The sequence below is a fragment of the Halichondria panicea genome, chromosome 9, assembly GCF_963675165.1.
Source record: "Halichondria panicea chromosome 9, odHalPani1.1, whole genome shotgun sequence".
In the NCBI taxonomy this organism is placed as follows: domain Eukaryota; kingdom Metazoa; phylum Porifera; class Demospongiae; order Suberitida; family Halichondriidae; genus Halichondria; species Halichondria panicea.
Genome location: NC_087385.1, coordinates 14950 through 36488, shown reverse-complemented (window position 1 = coordinate 36488; position 21539 = coordinate 14950). Strand labels below are relative to the sequence as shown.

Sequence of the window (21539 nt, the reverse complement as noted above, 5' to 3'; positions counted from 1 at the left end):
TTATCAGGGAGGCCAGCAGAGGGAGGTCAGTGAAGGCTACTTAAATTCTCAAGAATTAATGATAATGAACAATAATGATTAATGCATTATCTCTGATCAGTTCGTCTCCTCTTTGCCTCTGCCAGCTGTCTCTCCTGTATACAGTAGATACACTTATTATGGGCTGACTTATAATAAAGCAACTCTTACAGTTCCGTAATGGTAGAAGTGTGGTGCCAGCTCATACAGCCACTCAGGCTCAATCTGCAGTGTCAGCACTTAACACACTATAGGGTTCAGGGGGGGTTCACTTACCACTGACACGTCCCTCATGAAATGCTTGGAGGTTTGTATCACTTCATTAAATACCAACCTGTGTGTGTGTGTGTGTGTGTGTGTAGACAATAGCATACTTTAGCTCTCACAAATCGAAAAATGCTGATGGCAAGAAACAGGTATTACCTTATTACATACAACCCTGGGAGGCTAAAGACCTCACCATTGTGGAGCAGGTTACTCATACAACCCTGGGAGGCTAAAGACCTCATCATTGTGGAGCAGGTTACTCATACAACCCTGGGAGGCTAAAGACCTCACCATTGTGGAGCAGGTTGCTCATACAACCCTGGGAGGCTAAAGACCCCACCATTGTGGAGCAGGTTACTCATACAACCCTGGGAGGCTAAAGACCTCACCATTGTGGAGCAGGCTGCTCATACAACCCTGGGAGGCTAAAGACCTCACCATTGTGGAGCAGGTTGCTCATAGAGTACAGAGGACGGGTGTATGTGGAGGGTGTGGTCTCCTCGCACAGTGCGGTAACTACCACTGTAATGTAGTCTAGCAGCATTGGAGAAGAACCCAGACACTATGCACCTCTGCACTGGGAGGGGGTCATCTATGTGGGGGGTAGTGTAGTCAAGGGGTCATATAAACAATGGGGGGGGGGGGGGTAGTGTAGTCAGGGGGTCATATAAACAATGGGGAGGGGGGGGGTAGTGTACCTTCACAGGAGACTAGTTTGACTTTGAAACGATGCAGCAGTTTCTTGAGCTGCTCACGAATGCTAACAGCGCGACACAATCCTGCAGGATGATATCAGCACACGTCTAGACCAGCTCTGACTGACCTTTGTAATTGAGGTAGTTCTCTTGACACCATCTCGAGTTCTTGTTGTACTGCAAGCCAAGAGACACGTATACATAGATTCACTAAAATAGGCTATAATATCCAATCTAGACAAGGCCTATCACTTGGTATATGATACTCTGATCAAAGTTCTGGGAGGGGTAAAAAAAGTCTATTTCATCAAAAGACAATGGCCTTATGGGCCGGCTGTATTTATATATACCCTGATGGATGTGATGTGTCAGTGTTGGGTGTGTTGCTCACTCTAATGAAGGCTCTGTATATATTGAGTAGTGTCAGGTGATCTCCCTCATACACACAGAACATGCGTCGAGCTGTAGCCTGCATTATGAATCACACACACACATGCGTGTGCATGTGTGTACATGTGTGTGCATGCGTGTGCATGCGTGTGCATGCGTGTACATGCGTGTACATGCGTGTGCATGCGTGTGCATGCGTGTGCATGCGTGTACATGCGTGTGCATGCGTGTGCATGCGTGTGCATGCGTGTACATGCGTGTGCATGCACGTGTACATGCACGTGTACATGTGTGTACATGTAGCCTGTATGTACACAACATGTAGAGCAATACATTATACAGTACTTTAACTGTACACACATACACTGTACTGTACACGCACTAACTTACAGCAGCTCCCTGGGCCACTGTACACGCACTAACTTACAGCAGCTCCCTGGGCCACTGTACACGCACTAACTTACAGCAGCTCCCTGGGCCACTGTACACGCACTAACTTACAGCAGCTCCCTGGGCCACTGTACACGCACTAACTTACAGCAGCTCCCTGGGCCACTGTACACACACTAACTTACAGCAGCTCCCTTGGCCACTGTACACGCACTAACTTACAGCAGCTCCCTGGGCCACTGTACACACACTAACTTACAGCAGCTCCCTTGGCCACTGTACACACACTAACTTACAGCAGCTCCCTTGGCTCTACTGGGAACTGTGAAGACGTGATGTATCTGTAGCATGGCTGTTACAGTCAACACTTCCTCAGAGCAACCAAACTGATCTGCACATGCACAAACACGAGGTAATCAAAGAGGTGGCCCCTCTAATTAACCAGCTTACCTGATTGCAGGAGCATCCTCGCAAACATTGGATTAAGAGGGAACTCTGCCATATGTTCCCCCAGGGGTCGCGAGAGGTCACTCGTGTCATTGATTGCTGGGGGTGTGTGGTTAAGTGGGAGTATGCACATGTTGCTATGGTTACCTTCCAGGGCGTAGAGTAGCTCGAGTGCTTGCAGTAGGTTGTGAGCTGGTGGAGGCTGTGGGAAGAGTGATGAGTCAGCAGGTATTGACATAAAATCTTTATTCAGGAAATGTAAACCTCATAAGTCCACCACTACAGTGGATTGCAGTGCACTTGCAACACAGCAAAACCACAAATTTAGATTGTATAAAGATATGAATATCAGTATCAGGGCCGAAACTGAAAGGGGAAATTATATTTAGCGTAGTTATTTCAGCCACTTCTGACTAGCACATATCTGAGAAGAAAAAAGACAGAACCTAATCTACCTAAAAAGGGTAAGTTGGGTCGTCGCCCAGTTTCCGTGAAACTTCGTTTCACAGAAACCGGGCGACGCCCCAACTTGATTATGTACATTCAAAAGTTAGGGAAATTACTTGTTGATTTGAAGAAAAGTCCCCCAAGAGGGAATCGAACCCACGCCTTATCTATAATATGATACGAAGCCACCACCCTAACCACTAAGCCACTCCCAGAGATAGATACAGGTTTAGGGTTTTAGGCTAAGAAATTATTATCTAAATATTATTGTGGTTTTGCTGTTAGGCAATTCTCTGTTGCAAGTGCACTAGGCCCTGGCAAATACTAGCTACAGTGCACACAGTGGGACCACACTATAGGCTCTGTACACTAGCTACAGTGCACACAGTGGGACCACACTATAGGCTCTGTACACTAGCTACAGTGCACACAGTGGGGACCACACTATAGGCTTTGTACACTAGCTACAGTGCACACAGTGGGGACCACGCTATAGGCTCTGTACACTAGCTACAGTGCACACAGTGGGACCACACTATAGGCTCTGTACACTAGCTACAGTGTACACAGTGGGGACCACACTATAGGCTCTGTACACTAGCTACAGTGCACACAGTGGGACCACACTATAGGCTCTGTACACTAGCTACAGTGTACACAGTGGGGACCACGCTATAGGCTCTGTACACTAGCTACAGTGCACACAGTGGGACCACACTATAGGCTCTGTACACTAGCTACAGTGCACACAGTGGGGACCACACTATAGGCTCTGTACACTAGCTACAGTGCACACAGTGGGACCACACTATAGGCTCTGTACACTAGCTACAGTGCACACAGTGGGACCACACTATAGGCTCTGTACACTAGCTACAGTGCACACAGTCGGGACCACACTATAGGCTCTGTACACTAGCTACAGTGCACACAGTGGGACCACACTATAGGCTCTGTACACTAGCTACAGTGCACACAGTGGGACCACACTATAGGCTCTGTACACTAGTCTACACAGTGTAGCGCATTTAATTTCTGCTTTTGCTATTTTCAAGTGAGGTAACAGGATTGTCCATACACACAGGGACACAACTATACACTCACAGAGAGGAACTGGAACCGGAGCACATTATCAACCCCGAGGGCCTTGAGCTGCAGCACCAGAGGAGAGAGGTGACTGCGCTGCATTTCAGGGACACTGGATACTTGTAGCTTATCATAGCTGTCCTCTGAGTAGAGTCTATAGACCTTGCCTGAGCGCAACCTCCCAGCCCTCCCTGCTCTCTGTCTGGCAGAGGACTGGGAGATGGGAACAACCACCAGGGACTCTAGTGATGAAGGGAATGTCGTGATAGTATACTGTACAGGTATATACATGTACGATACTGTATAGCGGGATAGCGGGTACTGTTCGTGGGTGTTATTCTCGTGGGCAAGCTGACCTAAACAAAAATTCCCCCACAAAAACCGTTTGGTTCACTGGCAATCAGTGGACGAGAAACATGCCAGTACACACAACACATGAACAACACAATGGATGTAGCACTGTACCTAAGTTGGTTTCTGATGAGAGAGCTTTCAGTTTGACAAATCCACAGTCAATCACTGCAAGTGAATATAGAGGCAATCATTAGATAAATAGCTAGGGGGTGGGTGCCAGACCACACCCACTAACCACACCCACCAGCACCTACCGTACACAATGCCAGCTATAGTCACTGAGGTCTCTGCAATGTTGGTGGCCAATATCACCTAGGTACACAAACAACATTATCATTAACTGTACACACGAAAGTAGCAGCTCTCACTTTGCGTGTGTTCCGAGGAGTCCTATGAAACACTCTGAGCTGAGGGGGTAGACAGTATCGGGTAACCATGACAACGTATGGACCTCACCTGTTCTGCATAAGGCAGTCCTCCATACAGTGGCAGGATCAGCAACTGCATGCCCTTATTAGCACGAGCAGCATGTTCCCTACACAGCAAGCAAAGCACACACAGTTATAGGGACAAATTTAATCACAAAGTGTGCCTCGGAATTTTTCTTCAAAATGGAACATTAAACACTTAATAGGCCTTTTTGAATTCAACAGCTCTTAATTATTACTACAGTGTGGTACTGACTCACTTGAGTTGCTCCACTCCTCTCTCAACTTCCTCCTGTCCAGTTAGGAACACGAGCACATCCCCTGGCTTCTCCCCTCTGTGTAGAGCCAGCACTGTCTCCACACTGGCTGTGAGATAGTCTGCCACTGGGCGTGTTGTGTACAGCACCTCCACTGGATAGGTACGTCCCTCGAGGGTGATGATGGTGGCAGTGTCACTATGACGATCACCAGTAGTGTTGGTCTCAAAGAATGACCTGAACAACTGGAGGGGGTTGTATTGAGGGCGACATAAACTAGAGTGTAATACAATGTAGCTCAATGATCTAGGGCTACAAAAAAATTTTTTTTTAATTCAGAAATTACACAATCCTAGCTCCAATTATGAGCGCTCAACATTAAAATGGGCCTGCTTTACACACACCACACCCACACCCACACACACACACACACACACACACACCTCAGCATCTACAGTAGCTGACGACACTATGAGGTGGAGGTCATCTCTCTTCTTCATGATCTATAGGACCAATGGAGTGATGGACGCCCACACTATCACACACAGTGTATACCTTCTTGAGCAGTCCTACAATAATGTCAGTGTGCAGTGTCCTTTCATGGGCTTCATCCAACATGATGACACTACATGTACAAGCAATGATCAGCCGTCCAATGGCATTGCAGTGTGTGGGCGTACCTGTATTTGCTGAGTAGAGGATCTCTCATCATTTCCCTAACCAGCATACCATCTGTGAGGAACTGTACGCACATGTCTCAGTCAATAGATGCCCTCAATAATATTCCCTCACCTTGATCCTAGTGGCCTTCACATCACAGCAGCTGTCAAACCGAATGGAGTAGCCAACCTGCACACATCACACACATCACACGTCCACACAGTACACACACCAACACACCTCATGACCCAGTACTGCCCCCTTCTCATCCGCCACTCTTGAAGCTACCTACGCAATCAGACACCAATGGTACGCCATCATAATCATTAATGTCATCCTACTCACAGTTGTCACGGCGACCCGCCTCGGCTGTGTGACCCCTATCATGAACCCATTGCCAGCCCATCCTGCCTCGTGCAGATACTGGGGTACTTGAGTGGTCTTCCCACTACCAGTCTCTCCTACTATAATCACCACACGATAACTCTCCACCAGATACAATATCTGGTTCCTGTACTGGATGGATGGATGGATGCATGGATGGATGGATGGATGGATGGATGGATGGATGCATGGATGGATGGATGGATGCATGGATGCATGGATGCATGGATGGATGGATGGATGGATGGATGGATGCATGGATGGATGGATGGATGGATGGATGGATGGATGGATGCATGGATGCATGGATGGATGGATGGATGGATGGAGATTGAATTATGCACAGAAATAAGAAATAGTTGTACAGGCAAGCCTACAAAATATACTCGTCTAACGAACAAAAAATAACGTAATTAGAATCGTTATAATCGATAAAAGTAGACAGAACAAGAAATGGCTCTACTCAGTGGCGGATCCAGTGCAGGGCACAAGGGGAATGTGCCCCCCCCCTTTCTGACCAGCTCGAATAAAACTAGCTACACTGATTGGGCTTTAAAAAACTGTTGACCTTTTTTTAGTAAAAATGTTCTTCAAACTGCCCCCCCTTTTCTGGATCCGCCCCTGCTACTGTACAGTGGATTGGAACTATTATTCGAATGCTGCATGGCATTTATTGGTCTAGTGCGATACACTGGGACTGAGTATAAAGCTGAATATTGGCGATTTTTAATTTAGCTCACCTGGAATATTGGTAGTCTCTGTCTCTGCTGCGTCACACTGAGGTTAAGGTGGGCGTTGTATGTGACTAGACTTCCCGCCCCCTCATTCCCCTGACCCACACGCTCCAACTCAACAGAGGAGCCAGGCTTGATATCCCCTACCATAGTGTGTGTGTGTGTGTGGTGTGGGTGTGGGGGTGTGTAGAGTGTGTGTGTGTGTGTGTGTGTGTGTGTGTGTGTGTGTGTGGTATGTATTAGGTACCTGGCTTCCAAAACTTTGGAGTCAAAGACATCACTCTGTCACTGCATGCTGTTGCTGTAATTTGGTAGGGAAGCTCTGTATTATATGGAGGGGATGGTCACGCCCCCAATTAGATCTCACCACGTGGGTGAGTGGAGTTGACCTTTGACCTTCGCACATGGTTAATTGTTGGCTGATGCAATAATTATTTCAAGTAAAGTGATCAATCAAGTTATCGTGTTATTCCTGCCAGAGAAAGGAGAGGAGACAGCAACCAAACAATGGCGCAAGTGGACGACGAAGCAGTAAGGGAAGTATTGTGTGAGGTGATCTATTATCCTGTTCCTGTTAGGCAATGAGGTTGGAGCTGGAGGGAGTAAAGAAGAAGAAAAAGAAGAAGACCAAGATCATACTAGAGCAGCTGCTAGAGGTATGTGGTATATTTATAGCATCTCTGCTTCATCTCTACCTACCCCCCCCCCCTCCCCCTAGACTGCAGTCCAGTCAGACCCCCCAGTAGCCCCACCCCCTAGGGAAGATGCACCCTCCCAATCCACGGCAAAACCCCCCACTGAGGTGACCTCTGCACCCACTGCGGCATCCGACCACTTCATACTACCAAAGAAGAAGAAAAGAATCAGACCAGTGAGTGTGCTTTATATAGAATCAGATGAGTGAGTGTATGTATGCTTTATATAATCATTAATGAACCATCTTCTGCAAATATCCAAACTTTCGTTCAAAAGGTCACGCTTTTTTTCTGAAAATTGACAATTTGGGCCCAAATAATACGATCTAAGCACGTACACCATAATCATTGCTGCACTATCAAGAATCTGACGTTGGCCTATATATCATCTACCCCACTCTCCCAGAATATCACATTTGAGGAGTTCTACGCTGGAATCATTGTTACAGACGAGGTGGAGGAGGGAGGGGCTGACCCCACTCCAGGGTTCGATGATGATGAACCCACTGATAACTCTCCCTGGGCTGGCACTGACAGAGACTATACTTATGAGGAGGTGAGCTAACAACAGTCAGTACATTCGTACGTGTGCACTGCATTTATTTTCTCAACGTACAAATTTGCCTCTTGTTGTAAACTAGCCCTAATAGGTGATGATTGTCTAATACCCTATCACCACTAACCTAGTTATTGCTCTAATTAGCAACTAAAGTGTTTACTTTATTCAGTCTATTGCTGTTAGTGTGTACGCTAGTCTAGACCATCCCATTCAAAGCCGTGTCTACTGCTCTACCAGTAGGACGTTAACAAAGTGGAGGGATAGTAACGAGAGGCCTCTACCCATTGTGTCCCCTATAGCCCAGTTAGGCTGACACAAGATAACCTCTCACACTCTAAATACTGATAATGTGTGCTTATAGAAAGTAGATAACATGCGATTGCCTAGAAATTATTTTCCTCGATTTCATTTTATCACACAAACTTGCCTTCTTTACAGCCTAACTCATCTAGCATGTGATTAGTACCGGCTGTCATGATTTGACCTCTTCTTTCTCTTTAGTTACTTGATAGGGTGTTTGATATCATGCGCCAGAAGAACCCCAGTATGGTGGGTGGACAGAAGAAGAAGCTTGTCATGAAGCCACCTCAAGTTGTAAGAGTGGGGGCCAAGAAAACGTCATTTGTCAACTTTACAGAAATCTGCAGACTGTAAGAATCATGTTTATTGTGTGTGTATCTTATTACTTTGTTAATGTCTCCACAGGCTACACAGACAGCCCAAACATTTACTGCTTTTCCTCATGTCTGAGTTAGGAACAAGGTAACCCATCCCTCCCTGTGTGTGGGTAACCCCCCCCTACCTGTGTATGTGGTTATCTAACTCTCTCTGTTCCAGTGGCTCTATTGATGGTACTAGTCAACTCATTATTAAGGGAAAATTCCAACAGAAACAAATTGAAACAGTTCTTCGAAGATACATCAGTAAGTGTACCACTTGATTTACCGCGTATCAGGTTTGAAATGTGATAGTGAATGACACTGTACAAGCATTGATTGCATTGCATGCCCTATCGATAGCGATTTAAATCGAACAGTTGCATTCGAAGTTCGATACAGTACCCTGTAAGATACATACAATAATACCAATGTATCCTCTACCCCTCACACACACACACGCCCCCTCCCCTCACACACACACAGAGGAGTATGTAACGTGTCACACATGTCGCTCTCCTGAGACTAGTCTACAGAAGGAGACACGACTCTTCTTCCTCCAGTGTGAGATATGTGGATCACGTTGTTCAGTGCAGAGCATCAAGTCAGGGTTCCAAGCAGTCACTTCGAACAGACGCGCTCTTAGATCTAGACAACAGTAGATACTATAATATAGCTCATGTTTTATATTTGAATGTAGTGTTGGATTCACACACACACACACGCACATGCTCGTTGAATGTTGTAATCAAATTTTGTCAATTAATCATGATAATAAGTGTTGTGGGTGTGCTCTAATTAGAACCGCACCAACATGCTTTACTAATTTGTATAGCATGCTCGTGATGTCAGTTGTAAACAGAGCGTTGCTCTAGTTGAGTCATGTCTGGAGGAATCATCTACGAGTATGAGGACGGAGGCAGCTATTGCGGCGAGTTAGATGGAGAAACATCGCACGGACTAGGCGTGTGCACTGGTCCCCAAGGAGAGGGCACCTTTGAAGGACGTTGGGAGCATGGGAATCAAATCAGTGGAGTGTATCGTTGGCCAAATGGAGTTGAATATTCAGGCACTTGGGAGAGCAACACAAGACATGGCATGGGAGTGGAGACTCGTACAGATGGAACGGAATATTCTGGAGAGTTTACACGCGGCACTAGAGGACCGTTTGGTGTTGCCCGTCTGCCCAATGGTGTGTACCAGGGTCAGTGGGGTCACGGAGCTCAGGATGGCGAGGGAGTGGAGACATACAGGGATCATGGTAAGTGTGCTGTGTATGGGTAGGCCCTGTACACTGCAATAGTCGTGCATTGTACAGTGTGTATGGGGGGTGTGTGTTGGCTGATGGCTTGACTAGCTGCTCCTAATATGAGCTCACACTGACTATAGTTCCTGAGGTTGTGGTACAAACCAGAAGAGAGACCATTGCTTTGTGTGAGGCTTGTTATCGCTATATATAGCTACATTTAGCTTCCACAATTTGAGCTATGATAAAGTTTACTGCAAACAATATCAACAGAATACAGCCGCCCACTCACTATCAGTTGGTTTAGCGTTTTCCCCGTGTAGTGTTTACTAGGTAACAGTTGATACACTCTCTCTTTCATTATTCACCTTCTGTGGACAAGTACCTTATCATAGTAGTCAGGTCAATGATAGGCAAAATATGTGTAATATGAAATTGTTTATTTTTCGCACACACACCTACACACACCGTGACACGCACACACACACACACACACACACACACACACAGGCTGTTATCGTGGTCAGTACAAGAAAGGACTCAGATGTGGTTTTGGTACACGAACATCTTCAGCTTACGAGGTCAAAGGTGAAGACCACTCTATATCGACATCGACCTCTGAACCTTCACTGTCGTCAATCACAATGCCCAAGAGTACACCAGATTCAAGAGTCAATATACTAAAAAAATCTCGTACCCTTCAACGACAAAAAGAAAGTATATCTTCGTTATATAGTAACCCGGGGCAACACAAGGACGAGGTGGCACAGATCTATGAGGGGGAGTGGCTTCATGACAAGAGACACGGAAATGGTGTCCTCAAGGTTATCGGCAAATACACGTATTACGGTCAATGGAATGGGAATGCTCGTACAGGGTATGGAGTGTTAGTGACCGAGGATGGTACCAAGGAAGAGGGGGAGTGGCACAATGGTACACTCATCGCCGTGGCAAAGCGTCATAAGGTCCTCATGTTCAAGAGTCACCAACTGGAACAGAGAGTGAAGGAAGCAAGGACTAAATCTCTTCAAGCTGCTGAGACTGCACGTAGTAAAGCTGAACTAGCCGTGAGTAGAGCATTGTCAGCTGTTAACAAGTCTCGCTCAGCTATTCGTGTGGCAGAGAGAGCTCACTCTGATGCCAGGGATGCTCTAGTCAAGGCTGTTACTTATAAGAATGCACCCACTGTGTCAGGTGAGTGGGCGTGTGTGGAGAGGGGGGCTGTGCACACGTGTGTGTGTGTGGAGAGGGGGGCTCTGCGTGCGTGTGTGTGTGTGTGTGTGGAGAGGGGGGCTCTGCGTGCATGTGTGTGTGTGTGTGTGTGTGGAGAGGGGGCTCTGCGTGTGTGTGCGTGTGCGTGTGTGTGTGTGTGCGTGTGCGTGTGTGTGCGTGTGCGTGTGTGTGTGTGTGTTAGCAGTTTGGGTAACACTTTACTGTTTGTCATGTTAAGTTGATTTTTGACCTGTTCACACTTCATTGAGGGGAGTTTGCTATTGGAGGAAATGTAGAACATTGCTAGTGCATGTACACAACTTCTCAGAAACTTACAACACACACACCCACACACACACTCCACACAGAGGCTGTTAAGACTCCTCTGGTGGGCCCCTCTGATATTGACTTCCCCTCCATTAACCCTAACCCTAACCCACACCCACACACACACTCCACACAGAGGCTGTTAAGACTCCTCTGGTGGGCCCCTCTGATATTGACTTCCCCTCCATTAACCCTAACCCACACCCACACACACACTCCACACAGAGGCTGTTAAGACTCCTCTGGTGGGCCCCTCTGATATTGACTTCCCCTCCATTGACTCCACCCACTCACTGGGCAGACTCAGTGCTTCCTCATCAATGGATTCAAACAGATTGGTTGTTAATAATCCCATTGTTCCCAGCACCTCCTTTGAGAATCTCCACAGTGTGTACTCTGATAGTGGGCGGGGACTGGGGTCAGATTCTCCAGGTAATAGTGTGGGGGGGAGACTAGAATGTGGTAAATGTGTGTCATGTTCAATAGTTACTAGAGGTAAAATCCCAGATCTCCAAAGACATGATGTTGTATGATCGAGCAATAACTGGAAGTTAGTAGTTCATTGATATGTGCCATAAGCCAACATTATCATCATGTACTGAACAATGCAGAAATTATTCAAATCCCCTATATACAGAGAGTCAGAGACATCGCCATAGCAACGATAGCGTATCGTCACAGGAGGATTATGTGAGGAGACATCGTTCATCTCTTCAGCAGCACAGCTCCACCGAGTCATTTGATAGTACTAATGGACGACTACGGCGCAGCAGTCACTCTGTGGGCAGTACTGGCCGTAGAGAAAGGGTCAAGGTTGAACGAAGTATGTCCAGTCACGAAGAGGAGTACGTCGGGGGTGAACGGTCAGAGGGTGGAGGTCAAGGGTCATTGTTACGACAGAGAAGAGACCACAGAACAGGTACTATCACAGGTACTAATGCGTGACAATGATTGAATCTACGTGTAGTCTTCCTGTTGATACAGCCTCAAGCAAAAATGCTCACTAATTGTGTTACTGTACAGAGCGTATAGCTAGTTATAATAAAGTCTGTACTTCAAGTGAGATGAAAAGGGTTGTAGTACAATGTTGTCAACCATAGGTAATGGGAGAGAGCTATGGTATAACCAGATTGTCCACTTTAGTGTGTGTGTGTGTGTGTGTGTGTGTGTGTGTGTGTGTGTATATGTGAGGTGTGGTCTCCTTGTATGCAGGTGAGGTGGACAAACTGACTGATACAGAGGAAGACCCTAGCTCTGTCAAGTTCTCTGTGGGGATGGCTAGACACTCGTCCCTGGAGAAGGAGGCTGTGACTATAGACATGCTGGTATGTCTGTGTGACCTAGCTGTAGACTGCTACCACAGGACACCCGTGTACTAATGTCATGGTAGCACTACGACTTTGTATGCTAGTAGGTAGTTACCTCACTGTTACTTAGTGTTACTTAATATTTAGTGATGTAATTGGAGCTTCACTTATCCCCTCCCCCACAGAACCAGATGGCTAAGTGGAATCGAATGGTGGCCTTCCTTAACTTTGGTCTGTTGCTGGTGCTACTGTTGCTTATTCTGATGGTGTTTGTGTCCATGTACTACTATCAGCTGGTCTCCTATTATCGTAATCATCCTGATCCCGAGGAACAGTCTCGACCTGGCGGTTTCCTCACTCCTCTAGCATAGCTATAGCATCTCTGTGTGTGTGTGTGCACTATTTTATCAGAAATAATTATTTTTGCATTATTATTGGCTGGATTTATATGATGACGATGAAATCAATTTTATATAATTATATTTGTCAATTGAGAGCGGCCTGAAATCGAGGCTAATTGTTACGTAGGATCAGATTACAGTGGAGGTTGGCCACGCGTCATCAATCGTGTGACATTCCTAAGGTCTCTGCTCACGCGCAAATGTAAGCTTACTGCGCATGCCCAATGAATTTGCCGATACATACTGGCTGGCTTCTATGTGCATTCCTTCTGTTTCTGCACTTACTCTGAACATTCCTCCATCTCTGTGCATGCAAATGCAAGCTAAGATATATTGGAATAACAATTCAGCATAGGCACTGTACTACCAGACCAACTCGTAATGGGAGCTTGTTGGAATTCTCCCCTCCCTCCAGAGGCGGACATTATCAAAAGAAGGCTAGGTACCTACGGAATTCAACCATCGCTACCCAAGCCCTCCAACCTAACAGCTGGTGCAGGTTTCAGTAAGGAGGAGAGTCAGCTACGAGACTTGCTAGCCGCAGTACGCACTGGATTATTGTTCTCTCCGACCCAGTTCTCTGTCATGCCTGGAGTGGCCACCACTGGACGAGTGAGCTTCAGCCTGGGGAACACAGAACTCCACAAACTGATGGAGGAGGACGAGGACAGTGACAGCGATGAATTGCCAGAGGCGATCGTGATGAATGAAGACGAATCAGAAGGAGAAGAGGAGACAGAATGCTCAAAGGAACGATATCCCTTGCAAATTACTCTCAAGGGGAAGACATGGTTTAATGATCTGACAATGAAACTTGTAATACGACCAGTCCTTGGGCCATTTGCTGGTAGGAAGATTGTGTTCTTATGGAGTGGAGCCAGCCTGAGAGTGGCGGGATGTGAGGGGCTGGAGGCTCAGTGCTTACCAGTGGAGTTTGAGAATGAGACTCAGTTCTGCAGTTGCTGTCTTCTCCTCTTGTACCAGTCTATCATAGCCACGGTGGACGAGGGTGAAGGGGACGGTGGCGAGGATTCTGAGTCTGGTGGAACTGTTGCTTCTCTGAAGGATCAGGCTTACAGGACGACTATTTGTAATCTGGACCTGGTATCAGATTTATACTCTATCCCTGCAAAGCTCTATTACAATCTGTTTGGATCTCGTTCACCTGTTATTGTGGTTGTGAAGCTATGGCCTGGGGACGTGGCTAGCCGGTTCAATGCAAACGCAACCATGAGAGTCAAATCTCACATTCTCTTTGCTGAATTTACATATTTATTGCAGAAGCATTTTGGTATTCCATCCAACTACGTGCTAAAGCTCTACCACAACTTCAAACCAGTGACAGCTACGGAGCTGCTAACAGAGAAGCATCGACAAATGGACTGTTTTGTGATCTGCCCAGCTGAGCCGAGTGAACTGGGAGGATCGTACACCAGTCTGGACGAGGGGCCCTTTGACAGCAGTTTGTCTCTAGTGACATCACTAGTAGGACAAAGCATGATGAATGTTGATGCTGACCTTGACATGACAATGAGAGAATTCGATACACTTTTGAGAAGTCAGTTCTCCCTCGGACAAAATAGCTTCCTTGTGATTGTTTCAGAAGATGATTTCTCTCCACAATACACGTCTGACGACAACTGGCGATGTACGTATCCATTCAACGTTCCTGACACATCCATTTCAGCTGGTCTCAGGAGAAGCTTTCGAAAGCTAGCAGTGAGAAGGGCCGGTGCTAGCAGACTAACACAGAGCCAACGATTCAACCGATCTGACACTGAGACTAGCAACAGTCTAGCACCACACATGTGCTCTGTGGTAAGGCTACTCTCCTCAAAACAGCGGCAGTTTCCAAGCAACAACGATCGCTATTCACTCGACCTCAAAGAACTCTACACGTCCATGTCATTGTACCAACTCTCACTCTCACAGTGTTCTCTACATACCTACTCTGTAGTGAAGGTATTCGAAGTGACTGGCCCGCCCATCCCAGTCACTGTGCGGCAACTATCAGACTACAAGCAACAAGATAAATCAAGACCAGAGACATGCCTAGCTAACATTATGGATATCAATCCTTCGTGGTCGCTCAATACATTCCTTCAATATGTGGATACTATCATATCCCCAGGGGCTGGTTACAGACGAACCAGACTGAGTCTCAGTCATCATCGTCTGGACGACACCTCCGAGGAGAGTGAGTGGGCGTTGACACTTGGACAACTGTTGAATGCATGGACCCCTGCGTGGTGGGGAGTGGGCGGGCGAGCACAACTCACACCACGCGACATTGATCCTGCACAGTTCCTACTCATTGAGAAATATTAATTAAGCTAGAAAATTATTATTATAATACTAGCTTACTGTGTGCTCCATTTTGTACCCTTTACTAATTATTATGTTTGCTCTCTTATTGCTGTCTTGATTGATAAGAGATCATGAACACAACAACAACCATTAAACGTACGTACAACAATGAATGAATGATAATGCATTAGAATGGTGACTGGTCACTATCAGTTAGGTTGTGAGCTAGGCTGGGAAACGTTTTCTGAACACAAACACCATGTACAGTCCAATGGCCTCCCACTCAGCAGCTGACATTGTGCCCTGTAGGGGGGAGGGGTAACCCACACGATAATACAATTAAATTTTGAGGAGGCAATCTAGAACATACCATACACAGGCACTACTGTACAGATTGTGTGGACAGGCGCTATAGCATTGCTATGGTTAGTTCACTTACCGTCTGTTTGTCGAAGGCGGACATCTTGAAGAGGAGGTCAGCATCGTCAAGGTGATGACGGCGCTCATGGAAGAAGTCAATAAAGCCTTGTCTGTGCACAAATTCCATATCATACTCCTCCAGCATGCTGCATGAGGGGGGGGGGGGTGAACACACACACACACAGCATGCTGCATGAGAGGGGAGGGGTGAACACACACACACACAGTATGCTGCATGAGAGGGGGGTGAACACACACACAGTATGCTGCATGAGAGGGGGGTGAACACACACACACACAGCATGCTGCATGAGAGGGGGGTGAACACACACACACACAGTATGCTGCATGAGAGGGGGGTGAACACACACACACAGCATGCTGCATGAGAGGGGGGGGGATGAACACACACACACAGCATGCTGCATGAGAGGGGGGTGAACACACACACACACACAGCATGCTGCATGAGAGGGGGGGGGGGTGAACACACACACACACAGCATGCTGCATGAGAGGGGGGGGGTGAACACACACACACACAGCATGCTGCATGAGAGGGGGGGTGAACACACACACACACACACACACACACACACACACACACACACACACACACACACACACACACAGCATGCTGCATGAGAGGGGGGTGAACACACACACACACACACACACACGGTATGCTGCATGAGAGGGGGGTGAACACACACACACACACACACACACACACAGCATGCTGCATGAGAGGGGGGGAGGGTGAACACACACACACACACAGCATGCTGCATGAGAGGGGGGGGGGGTGAACACACACACACACACACAGTGACACACACACACACACACACACACACACACACACACACAACACACGCCCTCACACACACACACACACACACACACACACACACACACACACACACACACACACACACACACACACACACACACACACACACACACACACACACACAGCATGCTGCATGAGAGGGGTGAGGGTGAACACACACACACACAGCATGCTGCATGAGAGGGGGGGTGAACACACACACACACAGTGACACACACACACACACACACACACACACACACACACACACACACACACACACACACACACACACACAACACACGCCCTCACACGCCCTTACACGCCCTCACACACACACACACACACACACACACACACACACACACACACACACACACACACACAGCATGCTGCATGAGAGGGGGGGGTGAACACACACACACACACACACACACACAGCATGCTGCATGAGAGGGGGGGAGGGTGAACACACACACACACTACACACTACACACACTACACAGCATGCTGCATGAGAGGGGGGAGGGTGAACACACACACACACTACACACTACACACACTACACACACACACACTACACACACAGCACACCTCTGGAAGGTGGGGAAGTGGACTAGATACTCTGGTAGGTCCACTACTCCGTGCAGCTTGAAGTTGTACTTTGACCCAAATAGGGGGAGGGTGTCCCTTGGGTCCAAGCTGGGGTCAAGGGTCACCGTGAATATCTCATTACCAAATTTCCATAATCCATCTTCACTTTGACCTGCATCTTGCAACCGATGCCTGTGTGAAATAAATTACTGACACTATAATGTAGCACTATCAAAGAGTTATTAAATCCAAAGTTTGTTGTGGAAAGCGGACGTTCGCAATACAAGTTATGGACAATGTAAGATAGCCCCACCACCCACACACCCACCCACTCACACTATCCGGTTGGCGTCGATGGTAGTGCCCACGAAGTATCCTCCGGGTACAAGGTTCTCACACGCATTACGCAACATCATGTGAGCCTTCTCAAAACTCTCAAATGAGTAATGGATGGAGAACTGACAGCTGGTGATATTGAACCTTCGTCCAGGGTTCAGGTAACGCTCACGCAGTCGAACCTTGTGTGCATAATGATATACATTAACCCCGAGGCTACTGAATCTGTTGGACATACCTGACAACAATCGGCACAGATGAACTCTGCCTCGAATGGAGGCCGCCCTCTCACCATCATCTTGTTAGATGTGTAGCGACTCTTTGCTGCCTCCACTGACACATCGGAGATATCTGTATGCAAACCACGAGTTAATAGTGTTAGCAGCTAGCACATTTAAACGAAAGCAACCTGTTACATAGAAAAGCCTTTCAATTTAAAGGGCTACAAAATGCATTTATCATGAAATTACACATTCTAGCTCCAACGTCTCATAATGGTAGAGCTAATGGAACACGTCAGTACACACCTGCACAGATGAGGTAGCCGATGCGTCCCTCCTTCCACTTGAGTAGGTCCCCTCCCTTGCCACAGCACAGGTCCAACACTATAGCCTCACGGTGGACGTACCCGCGTATGAGAACACTCTTTACCCAGTTGTTGAAGTTACGCATGAAGAATATTGGACTCTAGAGTAGGGGAGGAGGTTGGTCAGAGTGTGTGTAATTATCAAGATATAGCAATCAAAACAGCCTCAAGGCTGTAGGCCATGCATGCTATTTAGTCAGAAACAGAAGACTTCTACCAGCATCGATGTCTACCAGCATCGATGTCTACCAGCATCGATGTCTACCAGCATCGATGTCTACCAGCATCGATGTCTACCAGCATCGATGTCTACCAGCATCGATGTCTACCAGCATCGATATCTACCAGCATCGATATCTACCAGCATCGATATCTGACCACACCCCCTATCTACCAGCATCGATATCTACCAGCATCGATATCTACCAGCATCGATGCATTGCACACCATAAATAGTGTGTAGCTCTATCAAAAAGCTACTAATTTCGGTGAAAACACAAAGGCTATAATTAAAGCTTTCTCTTCCAAAACGGAAGGTTTGGGCCTAAAGGCTGATTGAGGCACACCATTCTCTGCAAACTGCTCCCTTTAGGTGAGAGATGGCTTACCTCTTGTCGTCTGTCTGCATCCGGCCGGGCCAGCTGGTTATAGAAGCTGGTCACCTTGGTAGCCTGAGGGGACACTCATGGTTAAGGGAATACCATCAACACACACAAACCTGGTCGTTGTTATTTTGTCTCGATGTTGTTTCATCTCCTGAGTCAGCAACTTCTCCTTCCTCTACGTCCGCGAGTTTACCTTTAACATCTGTCATTAATTCTTCTGTAGAGTGTACGCTGCTATTATTAGTGACAACTTCCTCATCAGCATGTCTTGTGTCGTCAGCTATATGATCACATGTATCCTCACTGCTGTGGCTTTGTGTCATGTGATCAGACACGCCCCCTAACGAGGACGTCCCTTCAATCGATTGCTCCAATTGTTTCTCCTCATACATGAGTTCAAAATCATTGACCATTCGAACGTGTTGATCCTCTGATAGCGTGGAGTAAGTGACAGTGTGAGGGCGGTGGGTGTGGTCTGTGTGAGTGTGCCGGTCGTGAGTGTGACTTGTGACCCTGTGCTGGACGTCCTCTTCTTCTTTGCTGCTTCTCGGAGTCATACAATAATCTGCAGTAAAGTATGAAAGTTGAACATTTTCATCTTTCAACAGCCATAACCCTAACCCTAACAGCCATAATTTCTAAGCTTTTATAAATTGTTGACATTGGATCAACGGTACTAAAGTTTATGGCAGCTGAAAGAGTCCAAGATTGAGATTACGAGGGTGATTGTTGAACATCTTTCAACAGCCATAACTTTAGTATCGTTGATCCAATGTCAAAAATGTTATGATTTTCTGAAAAATACCTTTCAAATGAAATTTTGTTGGTGCCCTAATTTGTCATTTTTCGGCCTTGGACCATGGGCTATTATTCATGGTACGACCAAATTGGCAAATGCTTTTATCTCACAATTATCAAGTTTGATGACATCATTTGAAAGGTCTCTTTCTAAGCATTCAGAAAATCATAAAATTGTTGACATTGGATCAACGGTACTAAAGTTATGGCAGCTGAAAGAGTCCCCTAACCATCGATTAAACCAGGTCGTACTATTCAGAGATTACGGGGTTATACTCACCAATAGTTTCCATAAGTTTGTCCCAGACAATATCCCTTTTAGTTGGGTCAATAAAGTCCAGATATAGAAAGTGTTTGAGTGTGTCTGGACGATTGCAGCTCCTCATAGCGGCCACCACCACCTCCAGAGATGGGCGGAGTTTCACTGCCGTTACTGACTCATTATGACACCTGTGTGTGTGGGCGGGGGGCTGGGATCAGATGTGCATTGCTACTTTCGAGAGGTCAAAACTTCAACTAAAAATCAAATCGTATTCTGTAGCTCTTGACAAGGCCTATCAACTTGGAAAAGAATATGGGCTAGGACCATACGTATTTGCCCCACCACTGACCTTCCACTGCTGAGGTAGCCAGGACTGAGTGCTATGACCACCATACAGCTATCAGCCATGGCTCCTTGTATAGCCTTGTCATCATAGCGGCTAGCATCAGGCATAAAGTGGTAGCTAGCAGCAACTGGTATCTTTAGTTCCCTGAGAGGAACGACTATATTCCCTCTCACCCAGAGCTGATCCGAGGTGCTATGGGAGACAAACACCACCCACTTCCGTCCACCCGGGAGCCCAGTCGTATCTGGAGGGGGGGATAAGGTAAGGGGGGTAGTGGGGAGATAAGGTGAGGGGGGTAGTGAGAGATAAGGTGAGGGGGGTAGTGGGGAGATAAGGTGAGGGGGGTAGTGGGGAGATAAGGTGAGGGGGGTAGTGAGGAGATAAGGTGAGGGGGGTAGTGGGGAGATAAGGTGAGGGGGGTAGTGAGGAGATAAGGTGAGGGGGGTAGTGAGGAGATAAGGTGAGGGGGGTAGTGAAGAGATAAGGTGAGGGGGGTAGTGGGGAGATAAGGTGAGGGGGGTAGTGGGGAGATAAGGTGAGGGGGAGATAAGGTTTGTAGAATGCACTAGAGTTGGCTGGCTCTATCTGATGACCTAAATTTACTGAAGCTTAGAATTGAAATGGGCCATAATTATAATAATTTTCGGAACACGCTATCCCATGAAAAAAACCCCAAATCCACATCTGAAAGGGCATCTCTCTAAGCTTTCAGAATTAATGTGATTGGACCAACGAAACTAAAGTTATGAGTTATGGTCGTTCAAAGAGCGCCTGCAACATTTTTAGAGTTGCATTCAAATGCTATGTAATCAGGTCATTCCATTCATGTCATATATTAAAGTACAAGTTATTAGCTGACCTTGCACTGAGGTCTTGTGTGGCTCTACCTCCTCCACAATACGCCCACTATCACTCTCGTTGGCAAACCTGTCAAACCGGTTATCATCCTGTGACTCTTCACTGTCCGAGAGTTCTCGTGTTTCCTTGATTCCCTGTAGTCGTGGCAACTTTACCACCTCTACAGGCAACTGACGGAATGGTTGGGCTATTCCGATTGGACGTTGCTTTGCCGGTGGTGGGTTGTGATCAAGTTTAGGTCTTTTAGTGGGCGGCTCGTTGTTGTGTGAGCGTGTGAGGCTGTCAGGATGTGATAGGTAGGGGGTGTGGTCAGACGTGGTGTCGGCAGGCACCATCTCAACAGGCTCCATACTGGTGTGTGTGTGTGTGTGTGTGGCGTGGGTGTGTGTGTGTGCGTGTGCATCGGCATCAATTACGATGGATCAGAAATGTGGACAAGATTGCACCATTAAAATGTTGCAAAGGCCAGGACTTAGTTGAACCCTCTAGACACATGACATGCTCACTTGTTTACGGACAAGAGGAAAGCTTTTAGCCGTACAGTAAAGTACGAGTGTAGAGAAGCTTGTGCTTGCTGGATGAGGTCAAAGGTCATGGAGTTTCGAACTGGAACTAGAAAAGGGGAGGGGCTTGTA

The 21539-nt window shown here is 47.0% G+C and overlaps 3 protein-coding genes and 1 pseudogene across 4 annotated transcripts; 2 read left to right on the top strand and 2 right to left on the bottom strand.

Moving 5' to 3' along the window:
- Positions 1 to 37: 37 nt before the first annotated feature.
- On the bottom strand, positions 38 to 6939 carry LOC135340678 (probable ATP-dependent RNA helicase DHX35). 2 transcript variants are annotated; one of them, XM_064537015.1, is made up of 24 exons: positions 6805 to 6939; positions 6564 to 6700; positions 5785 to 5955; positions 5680 to 5727; positions 5572 to 5628; positions 5460 to 5521; positions 5335 to 5404; positions 5223 to 5282; positions 4783 to 5024; positions 4551 to 4629; positions 4463 to 4501; positions 4349 to 4406; positions 4206 to 4259; positions 3759 to 3982; positions 2355 to 2409; positions 2211 to 2306; positions 2057 to 2151; positions 1372 to 1449; positions 1109 to 1157; positions 984 to 1064; positions 724 to 877; positions 295 to 352; positions 190 to 243; positions 38 to 134 (listed from the first exon to the last, which is right to left on the bottom strand). In XM_064537015.1, exons 1-24 carry the CDS (start codon positions 6833 to 6835, stop codon positions 87 to 89), a joined length of 2100 nt encoding a protein of 699 aa, XP_064393085.1. In that variant the 5' UTR covers positions 6836 to 6939; the 3' UTR covers positions 38 to 86. The 2 variants fall into 2 exon arrangements, with proteins under 2 accessions (XP_064393085.1, XP_064393087.1); XM_064537017.1 differs by lacking the exon at positions 6805 to 6939 and having other exon boundaries at positions 5785 to 5950; positions 6564 to 6694.
- LOC135340684 (uncharacterized) lies at positions 6928 to 13039 on the top strand (annotated as a pseudogene).
- A 219-nt stretch (positions 13040 to 13258) lies between these two features.
- Positions 13259 to 15414, top strand: LOC135340673 (uncharacterized). The gene has a single exon (XM_064537010.1). The coding sequence runs from the start codon at positions 13342 to 13344 to the stop codon at positions 15286 to 15288; it is 1947 nt and encodes a 648-aa protein (XP_064393080.1). The 5' UTR covers positions 13259 to 13341; the 3' UTR covers positions 15289 to 15414.
- LOC135340672 (uncharacterized) lies at positions 15373 to 21514 on the bottom strand. Its single transcript, XM_064537008.1, has 12 exons — positions 21411 to 21514; positions 20906 to 21255; positions 20050 to 20290; positions 19719 to 19888; positions 18754 to 19205; positions 18644 to 18706; positions 17977 to 18136; positions 17688 to 17800; positions 17450 to 17631; positions 17114 to 17305; positions 15707 to 15833; positions 15373 to 15570 (listed from the first exon to the last, which is right to left on the bottom strand). The coding sequence occupies exons 1-12, from the start codon at positions 21497 to 21499 to the stop codon at positions 15493 to 15495; spliced, it is 2217 nt and encodes a 738-aa protein (XP_064393078.1). The 5' UTR covers positions 21500 to 21514; the 3' UTR covers positions 15373 to 15492.
- Positions 21515 to 21539: the final 25 nt, after the last annotated feature.